This window comes from Sarcophilus harrisii, chromosome 6, assembly GCF_902635505.1.
Source record: "Sarcophilus harrisii chromosome 6, mSarHar1.11, whole genome shotgun sequence".
In the NCBI taxonomy this organism is placed as follows: domain Eukaryota; kingdom Metazoa; phylum Chordata; class Mammalia; order Dasyuromorphia; family Dasyuridae; genus Sarcophilus; species Sarcophilus harrisii.
Window position 1 is genome coordinate 71,038,168 of NC_045431.1, and position 24,005 is coordinate 71,062,172.

Genomic DNA, 24,005 nt, shown 5'->3' on the forward strand with positions numbered 1-24,005 from the left:
ACTGACAAATGTGAAAAGTCACTGCAAAAAATTATGTCTAAGTTCTACAATATAATAAATATTAAAGTGATGGTATAATTTCCAACAATACAACAGTGTAATTGGTATGAGATTCATAATTTATTTACCAAACAACATTTTTACTTTTAGGATGTGGCCCCTATCACAAATATCTTACCAGTTTATATTACTATGCTTCCTTATGAGAGTCTACAAAGATTTCTATGTCTTTTCATAGACAAATTATGGGAAAAACTTTTAATCCTTTTGGTCCAGTTTTGGTACCTACTCCAACAAAATCAAAGAAAGTAAAGTCCATATAACAACAAAAATTTGTAGCATCATTTATAATGGTCACAAATATACACCAAAAAATTGGGTTCCCACTTAAGGTAGAATAGTAGTATAAGGTAGGTGTGTGTGTGTGTGTGTGTGTGTGTGTGTGTGTGTGTGTGTGTGAGAAACAGATAGAAAGAGACATAGTAAAAAAAAAAAAAAAGAAAGAAATATTACTGTAAATCAGCCTTGAAAATTCAGAGAAATCTATGAAGACATGTATGAACTGATACAAAGTAAAAATGAGCAGAATATATAACAATATAAACAAAAATAACACAGGAAGGCAACTCCCTTTATAGTAACAGTAATGAACAATCTTGGTACTAAAAAACAAGTGAAACATAATTTCCTCCCCTTAGAGGAGAGACAAGGGAATTAGGTTGTCATCAGATATGGCCATTTTATCTATTGGTTTTTCTTAAGTCTTTTATTTATTTCAAGAAAGACCACAGTGAAGGGCCTCGGGGGTAATATCAAGAAATGGTTGTGACATAAAAAGTAGAAGGTATCAAAAATCTTTTAAAGTAATGCATAAAAGCAATATAAGAACAACTAGGGAAAAATATTTATGACGACTACAACAAAACCTTTGAAACTAGATGTCATAAAATTATAAGGACCAAACCTAGCCACAGAGAAGAAACATGATGAGCATACATTTTCTCCCTTTCCCTCCAGAGGTGAGGGGATAGCATCTGTCAGATTCGGTTTGACGCATTTTGTTAGTTTTGTTGAAATTTTTTTTTCTTTCCTATTTTCCAATTCACTCTTATAAGGAATGGCTCTCTGGGAGAGTGAGGAAGGATATAATAAGAAATATACATTATATTGAAAAAAGACATCAATAAAACTATTTTAAAAAGCAAGTGCAAAATAAAAATGGTCATGAATAGTACTATTTATTCTTGGTCATAGTAATTTACATAATGTTTTCCTAAAGATTATATTTTTCATTTTTCTACAAGGAAAAATTTATTTCGAAATATTTTTCTAACTAGATCAGAGTTACTCTAATTCTACTCTTCTCTAAAAGTCTAGGTAACCTCCATGGAAGTTGGGAAAAGCTCTGTATTTTAAAAGCTCATTCTCTAGTCCATTATTTAAGAAAATTAATTAGTCCTAGGCTCATAAATGACCCTGCTTCCCCCATAGGGCATCATTGGGTAAGCTTCCCCATTTATCAGTGAACTATCTATAATTACTCTTCATATCCAATCTTTTGAGCAGTTGTACATTGATCTCCCAGGAGAATATCTGAATAGATCACACTTTCCTAGAATGCAAATGGCTACATTACAAGAGATAAAAACCAAAAGACTTATAAAAATGAGGATATTTTGGGATCTCATCTTTCTCCATAACCCACCAACAGGATACAACCCAAATTCCCAAACTTGGCATTCAGTCTTATGCAATTTGGGGCCAAATGATTTTTCTAAGATTACTACCAGCATTTTCAATAGTGGATCTTTTACCTGGGCCAGACAAGAGGGTTCCACAGACTTGCTCTATTCATTCAGAACCTTCCTTCACACTGTCCGTCTATCCTGCCATCTCTTCACTGACCAAATTCTACTTATGCTTCAAGTCCCAGTTCAATTCCCACCTCCTTTATGAATCCTTCCTGGAACCCACCAGCACCTCCCAATAGCACCTATTTCCTGTATCAGTCATTTGGCTTTTAATTGATAATGACCCTTGAATATGTTTAATTTCCATTTCATGTACATGTGAGCTTGTAAGCCTCAAACAGAAATACACTGGAAGATGGAAGAGGGCCAAAGATAAACTTTGAACATTTCAAATTTTGCTGAAGTTTGGTATGGTGTCAAGAAAGAAGGGAGTTTATTTCACTTTCACTTTCCCTCCTCCTGCATTGAATGACTTCCAACTTCCCACATTCAGATCACAGGGAAAAACTATAATTCTGCTATGTTATTGATTAAAGAGGACAGAAAAGACTGGCCTCAAAATCCATCCACCATGTAAAATACTACTGTCATGGGAAATGTGTTCCAAATCCCAAAGATTTCAAAACAGAACTTGATTTAAGAAAAAGACTATGCATGTTTTTAGTATGTACTACTAATAAAAAAAACAAAATTTCTTTGCAAATATTACCTAACTGAAACATTACACTAAAGTTTGCCTCAATCATTTTGTCTAATTTACCCCATTTCCTCCTATCATTCTATATAAACCAGTTAGTATACAAAACTTGAAATGTAAAAAAATAATAAGAGAAGAGAAGAAAGGGAAAGGAGAAGAAAAGAATGAAAAGGGATTCACGTATGTAACCTTGAGTATGCTTCTTCTTACTCTATCTCCAATACCTTGTGCTGCTTGCTCTGGTTATCAAATTACAATTGACTTTTTTATAAAAATATTTGCCATCTGTTATTGGTTCTCCTTCTCCATCTAATAAAGAAATAATTCCCTTTGTCCTCCTCTTAAGCTTGATAGTACTAAAACATATTTTCCCATTGTCATTTATGTCCCTAGGGCACCATGGCCATGTCTGTCATGAATCCAGATGGTTTGAGGATGGCATGAAGAGGTTGGTCCAACTAGATACTCTATTGGTTGTCAGCCTCTAATCAATAATGTGTCAGTGGCTTAAAATAGGATAATTTTTTTTCACTTTATTTTAACCACCTAAGATATTATATTTGCTTTCATTGCTTGTGCTGTCATTTTTACATTCATGCATGTGCTATGACTAAATCAAATTTAATTAATGGGCAAGGTGTGAAGAATGCCAACTTAAATTCTAAGGTGCCCTAGAAAGGCTAAAGTCATCCTCAAGAATTTTTTTTTAAATGCTTAATGGCTTCTGCTTTTGTTTTCCTGTCTGTCACTGAAGGACACACCTAATGAGGTCCAGGAAAACCTATTTTTATGAACGCACCTACTTCTTTCATACTTCAATAGAGAGGGAGGGAAAGGGAATTTGTGCAGACACAAACATATTATAAAAAGATATTAATAAATGTTTTACAAGAAATGAAAACAAATCTCCCATTCTAAATTCCATCCCAACCATGGCTCCCATCCCCAGTCCTGTGATATAACCCTAAAGAGCAGAATTAGGAACAGTAAGTAGAAGATTTAAAAAGGCAAAATTTCTACAAGATGTAAAGAAAAACTTGCTAACAATAAGAATGCTACCAAAGTGTCCTGGACTGGCCTGAGAAGTGATAGGATCGCCCTTGTGGAAGGTGTTTAAACAAAGATTGGATGACCATTGTCACGTATATGTTAGAGAAGAGTCTTGATCTAGTTGTATCAAGTGAACAAGTTGGCATCTGAAGTCATTTCCAACCCTGAGATTCAATGAAAACAAGTACTGAAGAGGAACAACAATTTTATTTTTAAAATAAGTTGGCCCCAGGACTCACCTCATTCCCACCAACAGCTTTGGTTAAGATCACTGCAGAAGAAACAGGAGGCGGCATGCAACCAACTGTTTGTAAACTGAAAAATAAAATATAAAATAACATATAAATAGGGTTTTTACTTCATCCGCTTGACTGCATTGAGAACTGAGCAAATGAAAATATAAAACTGTGAATATAAACTCAAACCCTGATGACTTTAGATACTGTTTTAAGGTTTGCAAAGTGTCCAATTTGCATTTTTGGAAACCAAGGCAGAGATGATTTAAGTGACCAATCCGCTAATAAGTGTCAGAGGCAGGATCTGAATGGAGGTATTGTTCCTGATACCAAATCTAACACTCTTTCCACTGAGTCACAATCCATTAGCTGCTTAAGTTCCACACTGGGCGGCAGACCTCAAAAGCTGAATAAGAAACCCCATATCACTTTGGACTAGCACAAAAGTATGTGACTTTATATCTGAGACAATCCTAAGCATTACAAATAATTATTTCTTTTTTTTGAAAAGACACTAAAAGCATCACACAGTTAAAAAATTATCAGTCAAGAAAGATTTTGCAATAAAATCAAAGCTAAATGTAACTCATCTTTCTGGGTGGTATCTTCCCAAGGACTTTTAGGGTTTCAAATAAGTAAAACATTCGAGTAAAATTTTGAGAATGAGAACATAAAGAAGAAAAATATTTTGAGAAAGAGAGGGTGTTCAATAAGGTGTCATGTCCCAGAGAAGTCAAGGAGGAGGAAAAGGCAGGGAAAGAATTTTGAGATTAAAAGGTAATCTTTAAGAAAGCTTTGAAGGAGGGCTTGGGGTGACTGGGATCTGAGGAAAGGAGGCAGAAGAAATAAATCAGGTCCATCCAGCCTAGACCTGTACTACCCATATAATCAGGGGGACCGCCTCTGGGTCCTTCCCAGCCCTAAATCTAGTCATGACCAGACAATTATATGACATCAGATGGCAGTGGAAAGGGAAGTGTTTTTTCATGATGAGGATCAGTCTATTCTACAGGGAAGAAGGAGAAATGGATAAAGGAAGATAAAGACTGAAGTCCTGAGAGAGCTAAGGGCTACAGGATGAGGAGACCAGGGAGAAGGACAGGTCCATCTACTAGGACCCAAAGGCAGCCCTGAAGGAGGCCGTCTGACCAGGCCTGCTCACATCAGCTCCCTGTGACCTCCAAGATCAAACTAACATCCTCCAGCTGGCTTTGCAGAGCCCTCCAAGACACACTGCTTGCACCTTTCCAGTCACCTTACACTTATTCCCTCCCCACAAACTGCAATGCAGGGACACTGGCCTTCCTTGATGGTCCTCCAACAAGACACTTCAATTCCAGGTATTCTCACCTGCAATCTCCCATTCCTGGAATCCTCTCCCCCCAGCTCTAACTCCTGGTTTCCCTACCTTTAAGTCCAAACTAAAATCCCACTTTCTGCAGGAAGCCTAGCCCCTGTTGACTGCCTCTAATATAGCCTACATTGTCTAGTGTGTTTGTACACGAATGTTTGCATGTTGTCTCCCTTAGGAGGGGGAAATGAAAAGGGAAAAAAAGAATAAAGTTTAAGAAAAAAAGGTATACAGCAGAGAACAAAACAATAACTTACAAGGAAGTAAAGAAAAAATGGGCCATCAGGAATATAGTTTCTTCCACTAATATACACACATACACATATATGTATGTATGCTTTCTTGATCTGGTAATTTGTTGTTATATATTTTGAATCCTCCCTGATGTTCTGCTAGGCACAAGACAATGTTCTTTTTTGTTTTGTTTTATTGTTTAGAACTTCTTTTTTTTTGACAAAAAAATTTTTTTAAGAGTTGGACCCAACTGAAAAACAACTAAACAACAATAACTAACCCTTTATAACCAGTCCATCCTTATCCTTCCAACCATTACACCTTACTCCCTTCTATTATCCAATGACTATAAGCTTTGTGCTAGAACCTCCCACAGGACACCCTACCTGCCAAGAAGGAACTTTCACTAGCTGGTGTCCAGGCCTGAAACTCTCTTCCCCCTCACCTTTGCCTCCTAAATTTCCTGGCTTCCTTCATGTCCCTGCTAAAGTCCTACTTCTGCCAGAAGCCCTTCCAGTTTTCCCAAATCTTAGTGCTTCCCTTCCAAGCTCACTCTCCCTTATCTTCCCTGTATCTTCTTATTATTAATCTTACTCCTGTCTAGCTGTCTATTTCCTTGAAAGCAGGAACTATTTTGCTCTTTTTTGCATCTTCAGGCTTAGCATAATACCAGCCACATAGTAACACTTGAAAGCTTGTTGACTTGATTTGACTTCTTCATCTCAAGCAATATAAAATACAGGGTGTTCCATAGGTCTTTTTAAACAGTTTTTAAAAACTTAAGACAGCACTAATATTTTTAGAATATCCTCTATAAGAAATAAAAAGTTCTCTTAGGCTATGAGAATGTTATTTGTTACACAGTCCCAATAACATATCACCATACAGAAGAAAATTATTGTAACAGTGAGTATAGTCCACTAATAACATTATTTCTAATCATATCAGTTATGATCATTTCAGGCAGAAACCTATTATTTTTATATTATTCTGTTAAAAGGAATTTGTGAGCAAAACATTCTATACTATATAATTACAAAGGACAGATGGCTTACTTTTTAATTTTTTTAATTTCAATGCCTGAATTAAGTGTCTTGTTTCACATGTTTATTGATGTCAAAAGCTCTCACTTTTATATCTAAGTTAAGGATTATTGTGGCCTCGTCCATGTTGAGACCATCACTCTATTTTTAAAAATATTGTAGATGTTGTAATTATCATAAAATTACTAACATTACAGTATTATAGGTTTTTCTCCTGCATTTTTGCAGAACTGGACCGAACAGGAGGGAATGTGAGAAACAGAGAAAGAAGGTAGCCAAATTTATTTCAAGTTCTAAAAACACAGATATGCTAATTTGCTCTCTAGGAACATTATACAATGCTTTTCTCACCTCCATTCATCTTCCCAAGCAATCCCACCTTTGTCCACCCAAAAGAATTTTTAACAAAAATCACCTTTTTTTGTTTGTTTGTTGTTTTAAGATACTGAGTTGAAAATAATTAGGAAATAAATGTGTTATAAGGAAAAGATGAAAACATAAATATTAAGATGGTTTGATTTTTGAAGAAATAAAAGAATCAAAGTAAATATTTCTGAAGATCCACACATTTGCTCGTTAGCTATTTGGGGGATGAAGGAGGAGGAAGGTCACAGATAATGATCCAGATAAAAATGTGAACCGAAGCACATAACAAAAACTACATATTCCTAAAGCCAATGTTGAGTTTTGATTCCTTGGATAAGACTAGAAAATAGCACATCATAAGCAACTGGAATAATACACTTAAAATTCAGGTGAGGATTAAGAGACAAAGAATATCATGCTTTATGATAAGCACTAAAGAAGGTCTACCTTGGGACACTGTCCTATATAATTAATGTCTTTTAGCATTTTTATATTTTTACATATACAAATAGATAAACTGCATCCCCAGTTAGACTGTAAACTATTATTCTTTATAATCATCAGAATTATTAGCATCACAAATAAGTGGGGTTCATAATAAATATCTGTACATAATTTGACATGTATAATTAAAGCACGACTGACTAAGACAGCATGACCTGGAGTAAAATCCTACCCTACTGGCTGGGTGATCACCTATAAGTCACTTAAGTTCTCAGTTTGTCTGTAAAACAGAATCGTGCTGGCACTACCTATGTCAATGGTCAATGTAAGGAAAGCACTGTATAATATTTAAAGTACTATATAAGCTTTAATTATTATTATCTGTTGAGCCAAAACAATAAAATGTTTTAAATACCACAATATATTTTTCAAATTGAATTTTACAATTCATTTGAGCCTCACAAAAAAAAAAAAAGTTCTGAATAGAGGATTATCTTTAGTTTACTGCTGAGCAAACAGACCCCCAACAGTGACTGATTCCTCTAAAGTCAGAGCAAATTAGTAGCAAGAACAGCACTGGATCACAAGCCTCCTCATTTTAAGCTCATTTTATTCCTTTCCATTTATTACACCATAATCTGAAAGTATTAACTACTTTAAAAACTTCCCCCCAAAACGCAATTAAATCAACCCACCAATCTTTAAATCTGGAGCAACATTTTCAAACTTTAGGGGGAATCATTTGTTAAAACATGTGTTATTAGCACAGAGAGGAACAATTCACTACAGAAAATACATACTTGTTCCATTAATAAACTCTTACATATGTTTAAAACATGGAAAAAATTGGTTTAAAATAAATTCTCTTCAATTTCCTCACCACTGACCCTCCCCAAAAAATGAATTTTTTTTCAACATACCCTTTTAAGAGCCATTCGTTGATAGATGTGACTGAGAGCAATTGAAGAAAAAGCCATATTGTTGTTGGGAAGAATGCAAGTGTAAAGATCTGAACAAAAAGATGTAATTTTATATGCATCAAAGCACTTGTCAGCTCCTGGGGGGTGGTAAAAAGAGAGAAACACATTTTAAAATACTTTGGAAGAGAGATAGCTATAGAAAGACCATTAAATCTAGTTATTTTATTTCAGTATTTATTTGTAACTCCTTTTTATATTAAAAATATTCCTAATAGAATTCTAAGGAGAAAATATTCTTTATAGTGCTTATAAGTATTTGAATTTAAATTGCTAAAAATATAGCCTGATGTATATTGAAAATACAACCAACTTAATTTAGACAACAGAAAAACTTCTTTTTTTACCCTTGCTGGTCTATAAGAAATGGATGTTAAGCAAAATACTACTATAAGAAATATGAGAAATGAGTATGTTAAGCAAAATACTACTATAAGAAAGTCTGCAGGGTAACTTTATTAACCTACTGAAGGGAAAACAGTTTTGTTGTTGTTGTTTTTCTGGAAGCCTTTTAATTATTATTGCTACCTTTTGGTTTTATCTAACCTTTATTTCCAAATATTCCTCATTCCTTTCTCCCATTCAGAAAGTCATTCTTTGTAATAAAAAATAGAGAAAAAGGGGGTGGGAGAGAAAGTAACTCAACAAATGTAACTTATGAATCAACCAAACCTAACAGTATATTCTTTATCCATAGCCTACCAACCCAACCTACCCTCAGGAAAAAAGGAAGGAAGAAGCTACATTTTCTTTATGTATTCAGTTCTTTTATGAGGTCCAATTTGGAAAAAATGCTCTGCTGGTTACTAATGATCCTTATCTAGTCATTAAACTGACTTAACTACAATCAGATAATAATACAGTTTGTCACTGGAAATGTTTAAATAGCTTGTTGGTTCTATAACTGCATCAGTGTTAGTACTCCTGGATTGTAACCCATCCAGATTTTCTGAAGTTGTATGAGTTCCAGGTGAGTTTTAGATCAGGTGAGAATCTATCCAATACTATAGGCCTTCCTTCTTCTAGATCACAACTTATTCACCTCTTCTCTATCAGAAACCCCTTGAGCAATCTGGTAAAGATTCCCTTCTTATAATCTTGCTTTTAAGTAATTAAAGAAAATGCTAAATTCCAGCTATTAGTTAGGGTGAATTAAGGGTGTAATTTTTTTCTCCATCCAAGTTTCTTGACCCTCTAAATTTTATCCACAGCATCCCAGAGATCCATAAATCCCAGATTAGAAAATTGGCTTTTCCTCTGTGTACCTGTACACTTTCAATTAATTCAAATCAGTAATATTTTTACTGTATTTGGTAATAGTTTTTAAAAGTAAAAAGCAATGAAAAAGATACATGAAAGCAAAGCAAAAATATCCTGTGACATAAAGAAGCACAATTAGTCAACCATTAAAATAATTCAAGGATCAAATATACAAACTTATATGGAAGACAGTGCAAATATGGTCATACCCATTTTGCAGATGAGAAAACTGGGAATCACAAGAGGCAAGTTAATTGCCTATAATCACAGGGCTAGCAAATGTCAAAAGCCAAATCCTGATCACTTGACTCCGTTCCCAATTCTACATAATTTCTATGGCTCTTCTTTCCATCAAATAAATAGTTACTTTAAACAATGCCCTGATAACATGTTCATCAACTGAGAAAATTTACAACCCTTCTAAGCAACAGCAGTCCTCTCCGTAAGAGGCTATGACAGAAAACAAATCCCCCTATAGCCAATATCTGGTTCTAGTTGGACAGATGGCATTTCTATTGTTTGACTCCTTCCGGGTCCATGCTGGATTTCTTGCCATTTAGGTAAGTCATCATGGTGATGACTGGAAGAGGACAAGCTTGGGATTCCATTACCCACAAATTCTAACAATTCAAACTATTCTAAAGTGGAACTGGCAGACTTGGAACTCACTGGAGAGGAGGAAAGGAGAAGAAATGAGTCTGAGAGGCAACTGATGAAACTCATATCAGATGCAGTGAGGTTTATGCCTCAGTTTCTCAAGGTTCCTAGAAACCTCAACCTGCTTACACTTCAGGAAGGATTCCTGAGAAGTCAGGCCTTGAACCCTATCAGAACAGAGCTGAACTTCCATCTGCCATCCCTCCCCCCAACCAATCCAGAGTCTTTAGTGCCTGACTAAGAATCAGAAGACCTGAGTTCCAGTCTTGTTTCAGATGTTCATTAACTGTTATCCCAGGTGACTTATCTATAAAATGAGAATAAAACCAGCACAAATCTCTCAAGATTATTATGGGAATCTAATAAAATTATCTTTTGTGCTTACATATATGTGTGTGTATATACACGTACACACACATATTCTGTTATTTTTTGTTGTGATTGTTCCTGTTGTTCAAATGAGATAAAATGAAAAGCAATCTCCTGGACATTTTAAACACATTGATAGAATGCAATGAAGTTGGGCTTTAGGACATCTGCCAGAGAAGTGAAACAACGTGGCATCCAACATGATGTTTACCAAATCATTGATTCATGATGATCCATGATATTACCTCTTGGGCCAATGTTGGTCAATATGCACTTATTAGGCACCTACTATATGCTAGGAACTAAGCACTGAGGAAGCACTGGATGATCTGGGACTTATTTGAACACAAAATTCTAAATTCTACATGCTGCTGTGCTGGGGGTACAGTGGCTAGAATACTGGATCTGAAGTCGGAAAAGCTTGAGCTAGAATCCTCACTCAGCCACTTAACTGCCTGACCCTGGATAAAGCACAAACCCCTTAGCTTGTCACTGAAAGCCCTTCACACCCTAGCTCTAACTTTCCTTTCCTGATGTTTGTCCACTTCTTCATCAATATCATCACCCTCATCATGTTTCCCGCAGTTGACTGTAAGGTCCACAAGACCAGAGATTCTCTTCCCTCTTTCTGTACCCTAGAACTTAGCACAGGAGCTAGCACCCAGCAAGTGCTTTACGAAGGCTCACTGACTGACAGATGGATAATAACAGTAATAGCAGCTAACATTTATATCACACTGAGTCTTGCAAAGCAGTTTATAGCTATCTCAATTGATCTTCCCAACAACCTTGGAAGATAGGCTATTCTTATCCCCATTTTACAGGTGAGGACACTAAGGCAGATAGAAGTTAAATGGCTCGCCCAGGGTCACTCCCAAGTAAGTGTCTGAGGCAAGGTTTGAACCTGACCAGGTCTTCTTGACTGGAAGCCCCAGGGCTCTCTCCAAGGCACCACCGAAGAATACATTTACATGGCACTCTAAAGTTAGCAGAGCACTTCACCTATCTCTGGTGCTAGGCCAGCCCCAGTCTGCTTCTTTACCAACCTAGTTAAGAAAACGGACTGCTTTGTGGCAAGAGGAAAAGTTCTTAGTTCCTGGACTAAATAAGTTGTTATTGTTGTCTTTCATTCATGTCCTATCCTTGAGGAGCCCATTAATGTGTCCCCATGTCAGAGATACTAGAGGGGTTTGGTCATTTCCTTCTGAAGCTCATTTTACAGATAAGAAAACTGAGGCAAATCTGGATGAGGTACCTTCTCCAGGGTCCCATAGATCTGGCGCTCTCTCCCCCGGGTCACCCAGCTACCCCTGAATAAGTTAGCCAGACATAAAAGTCACTCATTTTCCACGAGGGCCTCACTTCCATTCCACATAATTTTAGAAGCTTTTACAGGAGCTTTAAGAACAAGAGACCATTGTCCTCCATGAGCTCAGACTCCCTGATCCAAGTCCCTTCTTACTCTTTAGTACAGATGGTGAGCTAGTCAAAGACTCTGAGAGTGAGGCAAGCCGGCCAAGATTCCTACTCTCCTACTCACAGAGCTCCTCCCAATAACTCTGGGAGGTAGGAGCTGGCTACTTATTAGACCCATTTCATAGATGAGAAAAGGGACTTGCTCTGGGTCATGTGGCTAAGAAAGTACTTGAGGCCAAATTTGAACTCAAAAGTTAGCAAAGCACTTGCCCTATCACTGGTGCTTCTAAACAACCGCAGGAAATGGATTTTCTCCAATTAACAGAGAAGGCACTGGATCCAGGGGACTGACTAGACTATATTTTTCATAGAAGGATCAGAGGCAAGGCTTCCTGCCTTGGAGGTCCATCATCATTCCCCACTCTGCTTCTCTGCTTTATTCTTCCTGGCTCTAGATCAGCACTCTAGCTAGTAAACATGGCAGCTGTAGCATTAACCAGGCACCAGGGGATGCACTTTAGGACAAAACCTTGGGTCTGAGGAGAGCTGTTCTGCAAAACCAGAGCAGCCGGGGCAGGAGGAGAGAGTTCAGAGCCACGTCAGTCTAGCTATCATCTCTCAGGTGCCATCGTCCCAGATTCTGGAACCAAGAACAGCTCTCCAGAGAGCCTTCTGTCTGGGAGACATCAGCAGCATTCACAGAAGGGCCTTTGTGAGCATCCCTCCCTCTGTGTGGAAACTAATGGACCTGCAGCTGCTCACCACCCATAAAATCTCAGACTCTACAACCACGGAGATGGGGTTGGGCCACATCCTTCCTCGGCATGGGAAGTTTCTGTTCCCATGAAGCTGTGTATACCAGTATTTCCTCCAAATCCCAGCAGTCATCGCCTTTGGTACAAGTCCTTGCTGATTTCCCCCTCCCCCAAATTACCCGGTACATATCTCACATATATGCTGTATCTGCTTATACATGTTGTCTCCTCCAACTGCACACAAACTCCCTGGGACTAGGGAAAGCTGTGGCGGTTGAGTCATTTTTCAAGGGTCCAAGTTTTTGTGACCCCGTTTGGGATTTTCTTGGCAAAGATATTGGAGTGATATAGACATTTCCTTCTCTATCTCATTTGACAAATGAGTAACTGAGGCAAGCAGGGTTAAGTGACTTGTGCAGGGCCACACAGCTGGTAAGTGTCTGAGGCCTAATCTAAATCCAAGAAGATGAGTCTTGGTGGTCTACCCACCTTACCACCTAACTACCCTACTACAGAGTAGGAACTTACTGAGCTGACAGATTTGTAACAAAACAATTGTTCTTAACTACTTCTTCAAGAGTAAATTTTATCTATTTTTCAGCTTTTTATCCCCTTCAAGAAGAAACCCCTCTGACTTAAAAATGTCATCACCTTTCTATTCACAGACTTCTTTGTGCAGAAATACTTCTGTCACATAGTCCATTGCATCTTAAAATGGGTTAACAGTAAGGAAGATATATGAATACCAACCACATCTGTAGGAACCTCCCTCTGCCAACATAGTCACAACTCATTTATTACTCGGTGGAATCCCAAATTTAGAGCTGGAAGGGACCTCACGTTGCCTACTTCCCGATACTCATTTTATAGATGAAGAAAAGATCATTCTAGTTCATGGTCAGAGTTTACAACATGTTTAACAAGCATCAGTTCATTTGATCTTCATAACAACCCAGGGAAATAGATATTATAATTATCTCTATATTCATTTATTTAATATGCTTATTTATCTTAAAACATGAACTAGGATTTAGAAATGCTTTATAAACATGTATGTGTATATATATATATATATATATATATATATATATATATATATATACACACACACATACTTATAAAGTATATATGTTTATACATATACTAGTGGTAAGTCCAGGTAAAACCTATAAAATGGACTAAGTAACCTCTAATATTGAGGAGGTTAAAATGGCATGTTGCCCTTAAACAGTCTGAGTCTATATAAACAGTCTAGAAAAGTTCTAGGAACTGCACAAAGCAACTTAGACATGATTAGAAGGCAGTTCTAATCATAGGGTAAGCAAGGCCCAAAATACTTTTAGTCCTGTTGCAACATTAATTATACTCAAAATAAATCCGATGCAAAGGCCCAAGTGGGCCTCCAAGAAAATGTAGTAGTAATTCAGCCCCTTTTTCTTGGACTCAAAACAATGGATTATCACAAATCATTTTCACTCATACTGACACTTCATAGGAAGGCACTAATGGAATCAAGCTTGGAGATGGGAATATGAAAACCATAAGACTTGTAGTGATTACTTGCTGTTGTGAAGATCCAAGGAGATCAGGAATGTAAAGCTCTTCACAAACACTCTAGAAATGGCAACTATTTAATATTGTTGTTATTTTTCTATACTTCCAACTACGGACAGGTTTATTCAAGGCCACTGAAATTGTCAAACAGATGAGTAAGGTCAGGTTTTCCTGACTTTCGTTTTCATGTCCCCTTGACAATACCTCTGTTTTTAGTGACAGTCCACTGTTAAAGAATATGGTTGAAACAGCAATGTAGGTTATAGTTGTTTCAGGCTTCAATGGTCCTAAAAAAAAAAGAGAGAAAGGGAGAGAATGAATATAACAAAATGATCACCACTCCCACAGAACAGGCAGCTAGGTGGCACAGTGGGTAGAGTGCCAGGAATCAGGAAGACCTATCTTCTCAAGTTCAAAGCTGGCCTCAGACATTTATTAGCTGTATGTTCCTGAACAAATCACTTTACTCTGTGTGCCTCAATTTCCTCATCTATAAAATAAGCTAGAGAAAGAAATGGCCAGTGTCTTTACCAAGAAAATCCCACATGGGGTTTAAAAACAACAAAAGTTCATGGGGGAGAACTATTTGGTCAACTTCTCCCAGGATTAGAAGAAAGACCATAATATGAGCACTTCCTGTACTCATATTTATTGGGGAATTCTTCCAATTCCCAATCAAAACAGGCTTATCTATATTTTCCAAAACACTAGATTTGGTATAAAGAAGACTATGGAGATATTTAATAACACAAATCAGGACCAAAAAAATAATGAATAGAACAGCTCCTTTCTCGTCTAGCAAATAGTTGTGCTTCAAAGTTCAAACTCTGTCCTGGGCCCCTCTTTTCTCCTCTCTCTTTCCCTCTCTGAGTGATCCCATCAGTTCCCATGAGTATACCTCCTACACATGCGATTCATAAATCTATATATCCACTCCTGGCTGCTCCCTGAGCTCAAGTTCCACATTACCAACTACCTACTAGATGTTTCAAAATGGATATCCTACAGGCATGTCAAACTCATCATGTCCCAAACAGCCTCCAATAATCTTTCCCCAAAACCCACTCCTATTCCAAACTTCACTATTTCTGACAGAGGGACCACCACTGCTCCAGTCTCTCAGGTTTGTAACTTTCCCCTGCTCTTGATTTCTCATCTTCCCTACCCCCCCATATCAGGTTGGTTGTTGAATTTTGTCATTTCTCCCTCTGTATTTCTTGCATCCAACTCCTTCTTTCCACACACAGCCACCACTTTAGTCCAGGCCCTAATTCTCACATAAACCATTGAAATAACCTTCTTTCCATCCCCCAAACACAATCAAAGTAACTTTCCTCAAGTCAAAGTCTGACCCTGGCACTCAATACCTCCCTAATTTCTTTAGGATAAAATATAAACTCTCACTTTTAAAATCCTTCAGAAGCTGGCATTATTCTCTCCTTCCAATCTCATTATGTTTTACTACCCTTTCAGCATCCCACATTCCAACCAAACTAGCTTTCTCTCTGTCCCTTGGACATAGCACTATCTCTATCTCTATCTGTGTCTCTGCACTGATCATATCTGCAACACTCCTCTTTCTTACCTCTGCTTCCCAGATGGTTTATACCCACCCACACCCACACAGAGTGTTCCCTATAAGCTTCCTGAGAGTAAGGACTTTTGGTTTTTTGTATTTGCATCTCCAGCACTATATATCAAATGGTATATAGTAGGCACTTAATAAATGTTTATTGACGGATTAACATTTACAGATAAAGAAACTGGGGCTAACCAAAGTTAAATGACATGCCCACGTAACATTGTTAGGAAATGTCCTAGATGAGCCCTGAACCCAAGTTTTTTCTGATAAAGAATAATTTCTTTGCCAATTTATTAAAGAATACCTGGAAACTTTCTAATCTCAGTACAAATACACAGCCCTAGGACAATGTTCAGTCCTCAGTAGATTAAAACAAAGAAAATGTTTGTTGACATTTCTTGTCAACAAGGAAGGAAGTGCTAGTGTGCCTTTTTAGAGAACAAATGTGGATTATGTATTTAGGATACTTCTTACTTTCCCCACTGCCACTTCTAGGTCCTCCCTCTACTTCCATCACTCACTAACCTCCTCTGAGGTGCATGCCATTTATCCCTACTAAAACCCTATCAGAACCCTAAAAGCCTTTGTCTACTCCCTTACTTCCTCATTAAGTTTAGTACATGAATGACAATTTTTCTCTTCTCCCCAATCCCTGCCCTTATACTAGGTGACTTCAGTATCAATGCTGACTCTCCTTCCAATATGCTAACCATTCAGTTCTTCAATCTTATTCACTTTCCATGACCTATTCCACATCTCAGACACACACAAAGATGGTCATACTTTTGATTTTATCATTACCTACAAATGAACCACTTCTATGTTCAAGAATTAGAAATCCTCTTATCTGATACATTCTGTTAGCTTTCCATCTCTACCTCTTCCTTCTCTTACCAAACCCAATTCGTTGTCTACAACAAGATTTCCAATCCCCTGACTCCTCAAAACTCTTCCAGGTTCTCTCTCCTTTATTACCCATTCTCCCCACTTCTCTCCAACTTGATCCCAATGAACCAACTCAAATCTACACTGTCCTTTCCTCTGCTGAGTCCCTACCCTTACTCTTAGCATTTTAATGATTGTACCTACCAACCCTCAGCCTTGGATCACTCACACCATTCACCACCTTTGCTCCTATTACATGTGCCAATGAAAGATGGAGAAAATCGCACAACCATTCTGCCCTAGTCCACTACAAATTTGTTACCCAACCTCAATAGGGCCCTCACTGCTGCTGGGCAATCCCACATATAGCTCCCTCATCAATTCACTTTCCCACTCTCCACAATGGCTCTTCCAAATCTTTTTTGTCTCCTTATGTCTCTCATTGCTACCTGTTCCAGCTGAGAATCTTACTCCATATTTTACAGGAAAAAAAAAAAATCAAGACTATCCACTGTTGAGTTCCATTCTCCCTTCTTCATCTCCTATCATTCAGATGCCTTCTGTCACCTCCTTCCCCCCTTACTAAGGCTAATAACTTCTACTGCTCAATATACCCCATCCCATCCCATTTCTTCCAACAAATTGATCTGTCATTTCCACTCTAACAGTTATTTTCAATCTCTTCCTGTCTGCTGGCTCCTTCCCTTCTGCCTACAAACATACCCAGTTTCCCCTACCCTGAAAAAACCCTCTCTTGATCTTTCTGTCCCCAATAACTATTGCCCTCTAACTTTGCTGTCCTTCCTTAAGAAAGTGATCTACGACAGATGCCTTCACTTTCTCTCCTCTCAATCTCATTAACCCTCTACAAGGTTTCTCCCTAAACTTTTCTCTCCAAAAATTACCAAATCCAGTCCTCATTCTCCTTGACCCCTCTGCAGTCTGTGAGGGTCACTCTCCTCCTTGATAGTCTCTTCTCTCTAGGCTTTAGGACTCCTGTCTCTCCTGGTTCTCCTCCTACCTCTCCTTTGCTGGATTTCCCTTCAGACCCCACCTCTTCTCTTCTTCCCCCTTCACTTCACTTAGTGATCTCATCAGTTCCCATGATTTCCTTACCATCTCTAAGCTACTGGTTCTCAAAGCTATCCATCCTGCCCTAACCCCTCTGTAGACCTCCAGTCTTCACATTTCCAAATTCCTTTCAGACATCTTGAAGAGATAGACATCTCAAACTCAACTAAACTTGCTCTCTTTACCCCCAAACCCACCCTCAGGCCACACCATCCTCCTAGGCCCTCTGGCTCACAACTCTACCTTATCCCCTACATTCCAACCGGGGCCAAAGCTGTTGATGTCTTCCCACCTGTCACCACCATAAATGGCACAGGTCACCTCACATCTGGATTCCTGCAATAACAGCTGGTGGGCACATCTATTTCAAGTCTCTCCTCCGCCAATCCATTCCTCATTCAGCCACCAAAGTGATTCTCCTGAAGTGCAGGTCCAATCATGTCCCCCTCTTATTCAGTGGCCTCCACAAAATCCTCCACTGCTCAAAGCCTTTCACATCCTAGCCCCTCTTCTGTATCCAGTCTTCTGACGCTTCCTTTCCAACACATACTCTTCAATCCCAATGACAATGGCATCTTGCTATTCCACTAACAAGACATTCATCTCTGCACTTACAGACATTTCTCTGACTGTGCTCCACGACTGAGATGCTCTCAATCCTCATCTCCTGCCTTTCCTGGCTTCCCAGGCTTCCTTTAAGTCCCAACTAAAATCATACCTTCTACAGTAAATGCCTTCCCGCTCTCAATTATTTCCTAACTATTCTGTACATAGCTTATTTATATATATATATATATATATATATATATATATATATATATATATATATATTTGTTTACTTATGGTCTCCCTTGTTAGACTATAAGCTCCTTGCAGACAAGGTTTCTCTTTTGCCTCTCTTTGTATCCCCAATAATTAGCACAATGCCTAGCACATAGCTGGCTTTTAATCATTTTTTTAAATTACCTGACCAACCAAGGCCTCTAACCTAAAATTCTTTGATCCTATGTAGGTATAAGCCCACTAAATTCATAGTGCTTTTTTATGGGCAAAGAAGTGTGGGTTTTTCATACCCTCAAAATGTGAGTCAACTAGAACTTTAAGGAGGTGAGGGGCAGCAAGAGTCTACTGAATAAAATTTTGCAACTTGATAATATATTCTGCTGCAATATCTGTGTCACAATCTTAAATCTTGAAGCATTTTTTTTTTACAGTACAGACTTGTACATAAAAAAAAAATGTAGCTTCCTTTTTAGAATTCATGCTTTATTCATAGTAATCTTTGACTTAACTAAATCTGCAACTGGAAATCAGAAACTTAATCTGTATTTCAAAAGAATAAAGCAACTTTCTCCTTTGGTAAAGGCATCATCTTGACTATATCTGGGAGGCTCTAATCTATACAGGATTCAATGCTCCCTTCATTTCTGGGATGCGTAGATCACATCCAGCATATCAATATATCAAGTACCTACAATGAGGAACTGACCTGTAAATTTATTGTTGAAAACTCCTTATAAAAAAAAAAAAAAAAAAGCACCAGAAAACACCTGCAACTTACAGTCTTGGAGACTTGCCTGTGGTCACAAAGCTAGTAATTGTGAGAGGAGAGTTAGATCCTAGCTTTCCAGATTCCAGCCCAGTGTTCTATTGGTAACTCTCCTACCTAGTAGCTACATAATATTTTCATTTAATATGGCACACAGTTCTCATCCTTGATTTATGCGACTTTTAAAAAATGCTGCATAATCCACTGAGGGGCATTTTGTACTAAATCTTAAGGCATCTGAGTGCTAATTATGTGAGGAGATTTCTGTCTTGAAAGTCACTCAATTTAGATTTGTAGAAGAAATCTTAAAAGTCCAACTCACTTATTTTACCAAAATGAAAGTTGAGACCTAAGAACAGCATAGTCTGTTATTTTACTTCTATGTAAAATGGAAATTACTAAAATCCCTAGTTAAGTCACAGAGTGGCTTATGAGCAATTGCTCATAATTATTATATTATAATTATTGCTCAATTGAGTGTACCTGAAGTCCAAATGGTCTGAGTTCAAATCCAGTCTCAGATTGTTACCAGCTGAGTGTGACCTGCATAAGTCACTTTATATATCTACTTCAGTTTTCTAGGCATTTACTAGTTGTGTAATCTTGGGCAATTCAGGTAATCTCTGCTTCAGTTTCCTCATCTGTTCAATGGAGATAATAGAAATACCTTCCTCCCAGGGCTGTTACAAAGAGAACATATTTGTAAAGTGCATTATAAACCCCAAAGCACCACATTTATGGCAAGCTGTTTTATTTTCAAGAAAAAAAAAATTTGGATAGTAAGCATTCTTATCCCCTCTGAAAGTAAAAATGCAATACTATATACAGCCAGGAACAAACCTCAACCCTTGTTAGAGAAGAAACCAAGGACTCACTACAAAAATTAGAAATATGGCCATCTACCAAGACTTTTCACAAATGTATGAACAACCAGGCTTCTATTTGGAGGGACAGCTAAACTGTTTTACTATAATGAGTTTTTGTTAACCCTCAAAATTGCACTTTCAATATGCGAGGCAGATATCAAGCATATATCATAATTCCTTCCCTCCCAATTCCCAGGTGTTGTTTTGGTAGGTAATTTGGAGGCTTAAAATTTAGTTTAATTTAAAGTGGTTGGGAATGTTTAAGTTAAGTGGGTTCAGAAAAGAGCTGAAGGATCAAGGGTGACAGGAGAAGATATCTAATCTTAAACTGTATTTACTTATCCTAGTTGAACCCTACTCTCTGTAACAATACAAAACAGTTATTTGCAAAGTGAATATTATGTAACTAGAAAACAAGGAAATTACCAGTTTGTGTTTGCTTTGGCACATTATGGTCAGAAAGATATATAATATTATGTTAACATATATGACACAATATTCACTTTGATATTTACACAATGTATCATATATACATACATATGTATACAAACATAAATGTGTGAATATGCATACATGCCTCATACCTGCCAGTGACATGCAACCAATGCTAGGGAAACAGATGCTACAGTCAACATATACCCAACATAATATTATTTAAGATAGGAGGAAGTTTAATCTAATTAAACTAAGCTTCTAAATGGTTTAAATATACTTTTCACATCCTGAAGTTTTTCCCCTGAGGCAACTGGAGTTAAGTGACTTGCCCAGGGTCACACAGCTAAGAAATGTTAAGTGTCTGAGGTCGGATTTGAACTCAGATCCTCCTGACTTCAGGGCTGATGCTCTATCCACTGCACCACCTGACTGCCTCCTACCTTTCTTATTTTTATTTATTATTATTATTTTTTTTTTTTACAACTTTGAAAGTCACTTTGTTTTCATGTTATATTCCAGAGATTCACTATAGAACTCATTTTAATTCCCAGCTTGTACACATGTTCCTTTCAGGAAACTGAAACATTGCTTTAGAAAGAAATTAACACCCACCTAGTGGGTTCCCATTATTAATGACCCCACAGACTTTGCCAAAGTTTTCTTCCAAAATAACAACTCAAGCATCTGCAAGTCACTTAAGATGGTACTTTCTATACAAGGCAAACTGAAACAAGGATACACTGTGTTTAAAACTTTTTTTTTTTTTTTGACTAGAAACATTTCAGCACAGGCTATAAAACCCTATTATGTTCCAATCCCACTATTATTCCACTGAATAATAGCTGACCTTTATGTAAGCTTAAAAGGTTTGCAAAGCTTTTTGCATACAACACAGGATTTTACTTTATCTTCCACAATAACCCAATAGAAATCGTAGCTAATAATTATCAGCCTCAGATTTCTTCCCAACTTCCAAGTCAGTTCTTACTAACACCTGAGAGGTAAAGGAGTGATCGTCATTTTACAGAAACTGAAATATATATTGCAGCATTTGCCTACAGGTCACAGAGAATGCTTGTAAAAAGCATTGGTACTTTCTGGGTTCCATAAAAGGAAGGCATGGAAGCCCTGCTGTCCACATAGTTACAAAGGACTCCTGGTATGGAGCCAATTCATATCCTTCTTCAGATTCTATTTCCTTTCCACGAACTAGTGCTCCAAGTTATTCTAAATTATTCTATTATTCTAAAATATGAAATAAATATTTTAAATAAATAAAAAAATTTTAAATAAAAATTAAATAAAAATATTCTATTATTCTAAAATAATAAATGAAACCTAGTAAAGTAACTAATACTAGAAAAGATAAAAACAGAAAAGCATGATCGTCTCTGTGCTGTCTCTTTCAAGAAGCTCTCCAGGGAGCCGACTTCTCAACTTGGGGGTGCAGGTACCTAAATGACTTTGGGACTGACTGGAACAACAAATAATGTTCATTCATTTCTAACGTGTTTTTATCAAAATAACACAAATATCTCCCACTGAACATTCCGACGATTTCGACACCAGCGCAGGGATCAAAAAGATCCGTCAAACACTGAAATTAAGCTAGAATTTCTTGAATGAGAAAAACTGATTAGATAAAAAGTGTCATTTTATCTGTACTGAGTCACACTCTACGTTAGAACAGAAGAGGAGATAAAGACTAAGGAGACTTGTAGAAGGCTCCCCTTATCTGCGATTTTCGATTTCAAAGCCGGCTACAGTTTATTAACCAATTAGCGTCCACCCTCCAGAAGGACTTTCTTGGGGAGCAGAGCCGGGCTTTCCCAGTGACGCGAGGCGGGCACCCACTGGCAGAGCGAGCCAAGCGTTGGGAGCGAGCGTCGGCAGGAGAGCACACGGAAGTACGAGTGTGCAACGTGTCAGTCTGCGCGAGAAGTTTCAGAGAAGCTTGGAGGTGGCGGGCAGGACGTTCTCCTCCTCGCCCCCCACCTCCCCGCGAGAAGGAAGAGAAGGGGAGCCGCACAGCGGGGGGCAGGGAGGGAGGCCGGGTCTCCACGTGGGGAAGCTTCCGGGACCCCGGGTCAGGGCGATGCCGGGCCCCCCCCCCCCCGACGGCTCTGCTCCTGGCTCTCCCCCGAGACCCGCGGGCCAGTTACACACTACGTCCCCCCCCCCCACCACTGCCGGACACCCCAAGGGTGGGCGGCTCTGACGCGTCGGAGGCCACGTGCAGGGCTGACGCCCCCACGGGGAGGGGGGGGTCCCGGGGTAACCCAGACCGAGGCGCGGAGCCTCCCTCGCGACACGGGCGCGTGCACGCCAGCAGCGCCGCCCCCCGCTGTCGGGGCTCGCGGGCAGGGGCCGCACTCACCGCCCTTGGCCCCAACGGACGGGTCCATCTTCGCCAGCACGATGGCCAGCACGATGCAGAACATGAACCATTCCTTGCCCAGCCTCTCCCTCAGCCCCATGTTGGCCTGGCCGGCCGGCCGGGGATGCGGGGGCCCGCCTCGGGCTCCTCCGGGAGGGTGGTTGCGCCCGGCCCGCGGCGCGCGCCCCGGCTCGCTCCGAACCCGCGGCACCGGCCGGGGAAATCGCTACTTGTAAACTAGACGCTGGGGGGGGCGGGGGCGGGGGCGGGTGGGGTGGAGCGCCGCCGGCGGGCCGGGAGGAGGAGTAGCCAGTGACGGGCAAGTCTCCCAGAGAGCCGCCATCGCTACCACGCGCCTGCTAATAGACTCGCAGAAGCAACCGCCGCGGCTCGGCCGGGCTCTGGGAAGCGGCGCTTCTCGGCGGGGGGGGCGGGCACGAGCTGCGCGCACGCGCGCCCTGCCCCTTCCCCTCCCCCTCCCCCTCCCCCGGGCTGCGAGCTCCGGCGCGTGTCCCGGCCCAGAGGGAGGCCTGGGACCGGGAGCGCGCGTCCTGCTCTCCTTGGCCGTGGGGGAGGGGAAACCGGCGGCGGCTGCCGCGGAGATTCGCGGGGCGCGCTGTTTTGATGCATTACATTGTTTCTCCTGACGTCGGGCGTTTGACGTGGAGCCGGCGAGAGGGCGGGGCTCCGCTTGCAGCTCCTGCTTCCCTAGCTCGGCGTGGACGCGGTTCCCCGGGCGCGGGTCGCCCCGCGCCCTCGGAGCCGGGGGCCGAGGGCGCTTTCTTCACCCTGCGCCGGAGCTGCCGGAAAGGCGCCGGGCCAGGGAGCAGCGGAGGGGGATGGGACACCGGAACCCCCGTAGTGGCTGGCTTGGAGCGGGCGGAGAAAACAACCCCGGAGCTGTGCGGGGGGGGGGGGGGGGGGGGGGGGGGGGAGGGGGGAAGACGCGCTCCCGCTGTCCCGCGGAAAAACTCGTCGCGCCCCATTCATTACTTTGTTAAAGGCGCTCCGGGCTCCGAGATGGCTCTGTGAAGGCCGCAGCTGTGGAGCCGGCGCCGCCTTATCTGCCCTCGGGGGAAT

At 39.8% G+C, this 24,005-nt stretch overlaps 1 protein-coding gene across 7 annotated transcripts in view; it reads right to left on the minus strand.

Annotated features, from left to right (window-relative positions):
* Window positions 1-23,482, minus strand: part of SLC10A7 (solute carrier family 10 member 7) — a 250,878-nt gene extending 227,396 nt beyond the window's left edge. Inside the window, exons 1-4 of one of the 7 annotated variants that reach the window (XR_004230006.1) lie at window positions 22,926-23,352; window positions 14,365-14,447; window positions 8,093-8,229; window positions 3,738-3,813 (exon numbers count right to left, since the gene is read on the minus strand). Coding sequence is in view for 5 of the 7 variants with exons in the window: in XM_031941416.1 (XP_031797276.1) it covers window positions 3,738-3,813; window positions 8,093-8,229; window positions 14,365-14,447; window positions 22,926-23,025 (396 nt within the window). In the remaining 2 variants the exon portion in view is untranslated. Of the gene's footprint in view, window positions 1-3,737; window positions 3,814-8,092; window positions 8,230-14,364; window positions 14,448-22,925 lie in introns of those variants that run through there. The other 6 variants (XR_004230007.1, XM_031941416.1, XM_031941415.1 and 3 more) reach the window with 6 other exon arrangements.
* Between the last annotated feature and the right edge of the window lie 523 nt (window positions 23,483-24,005).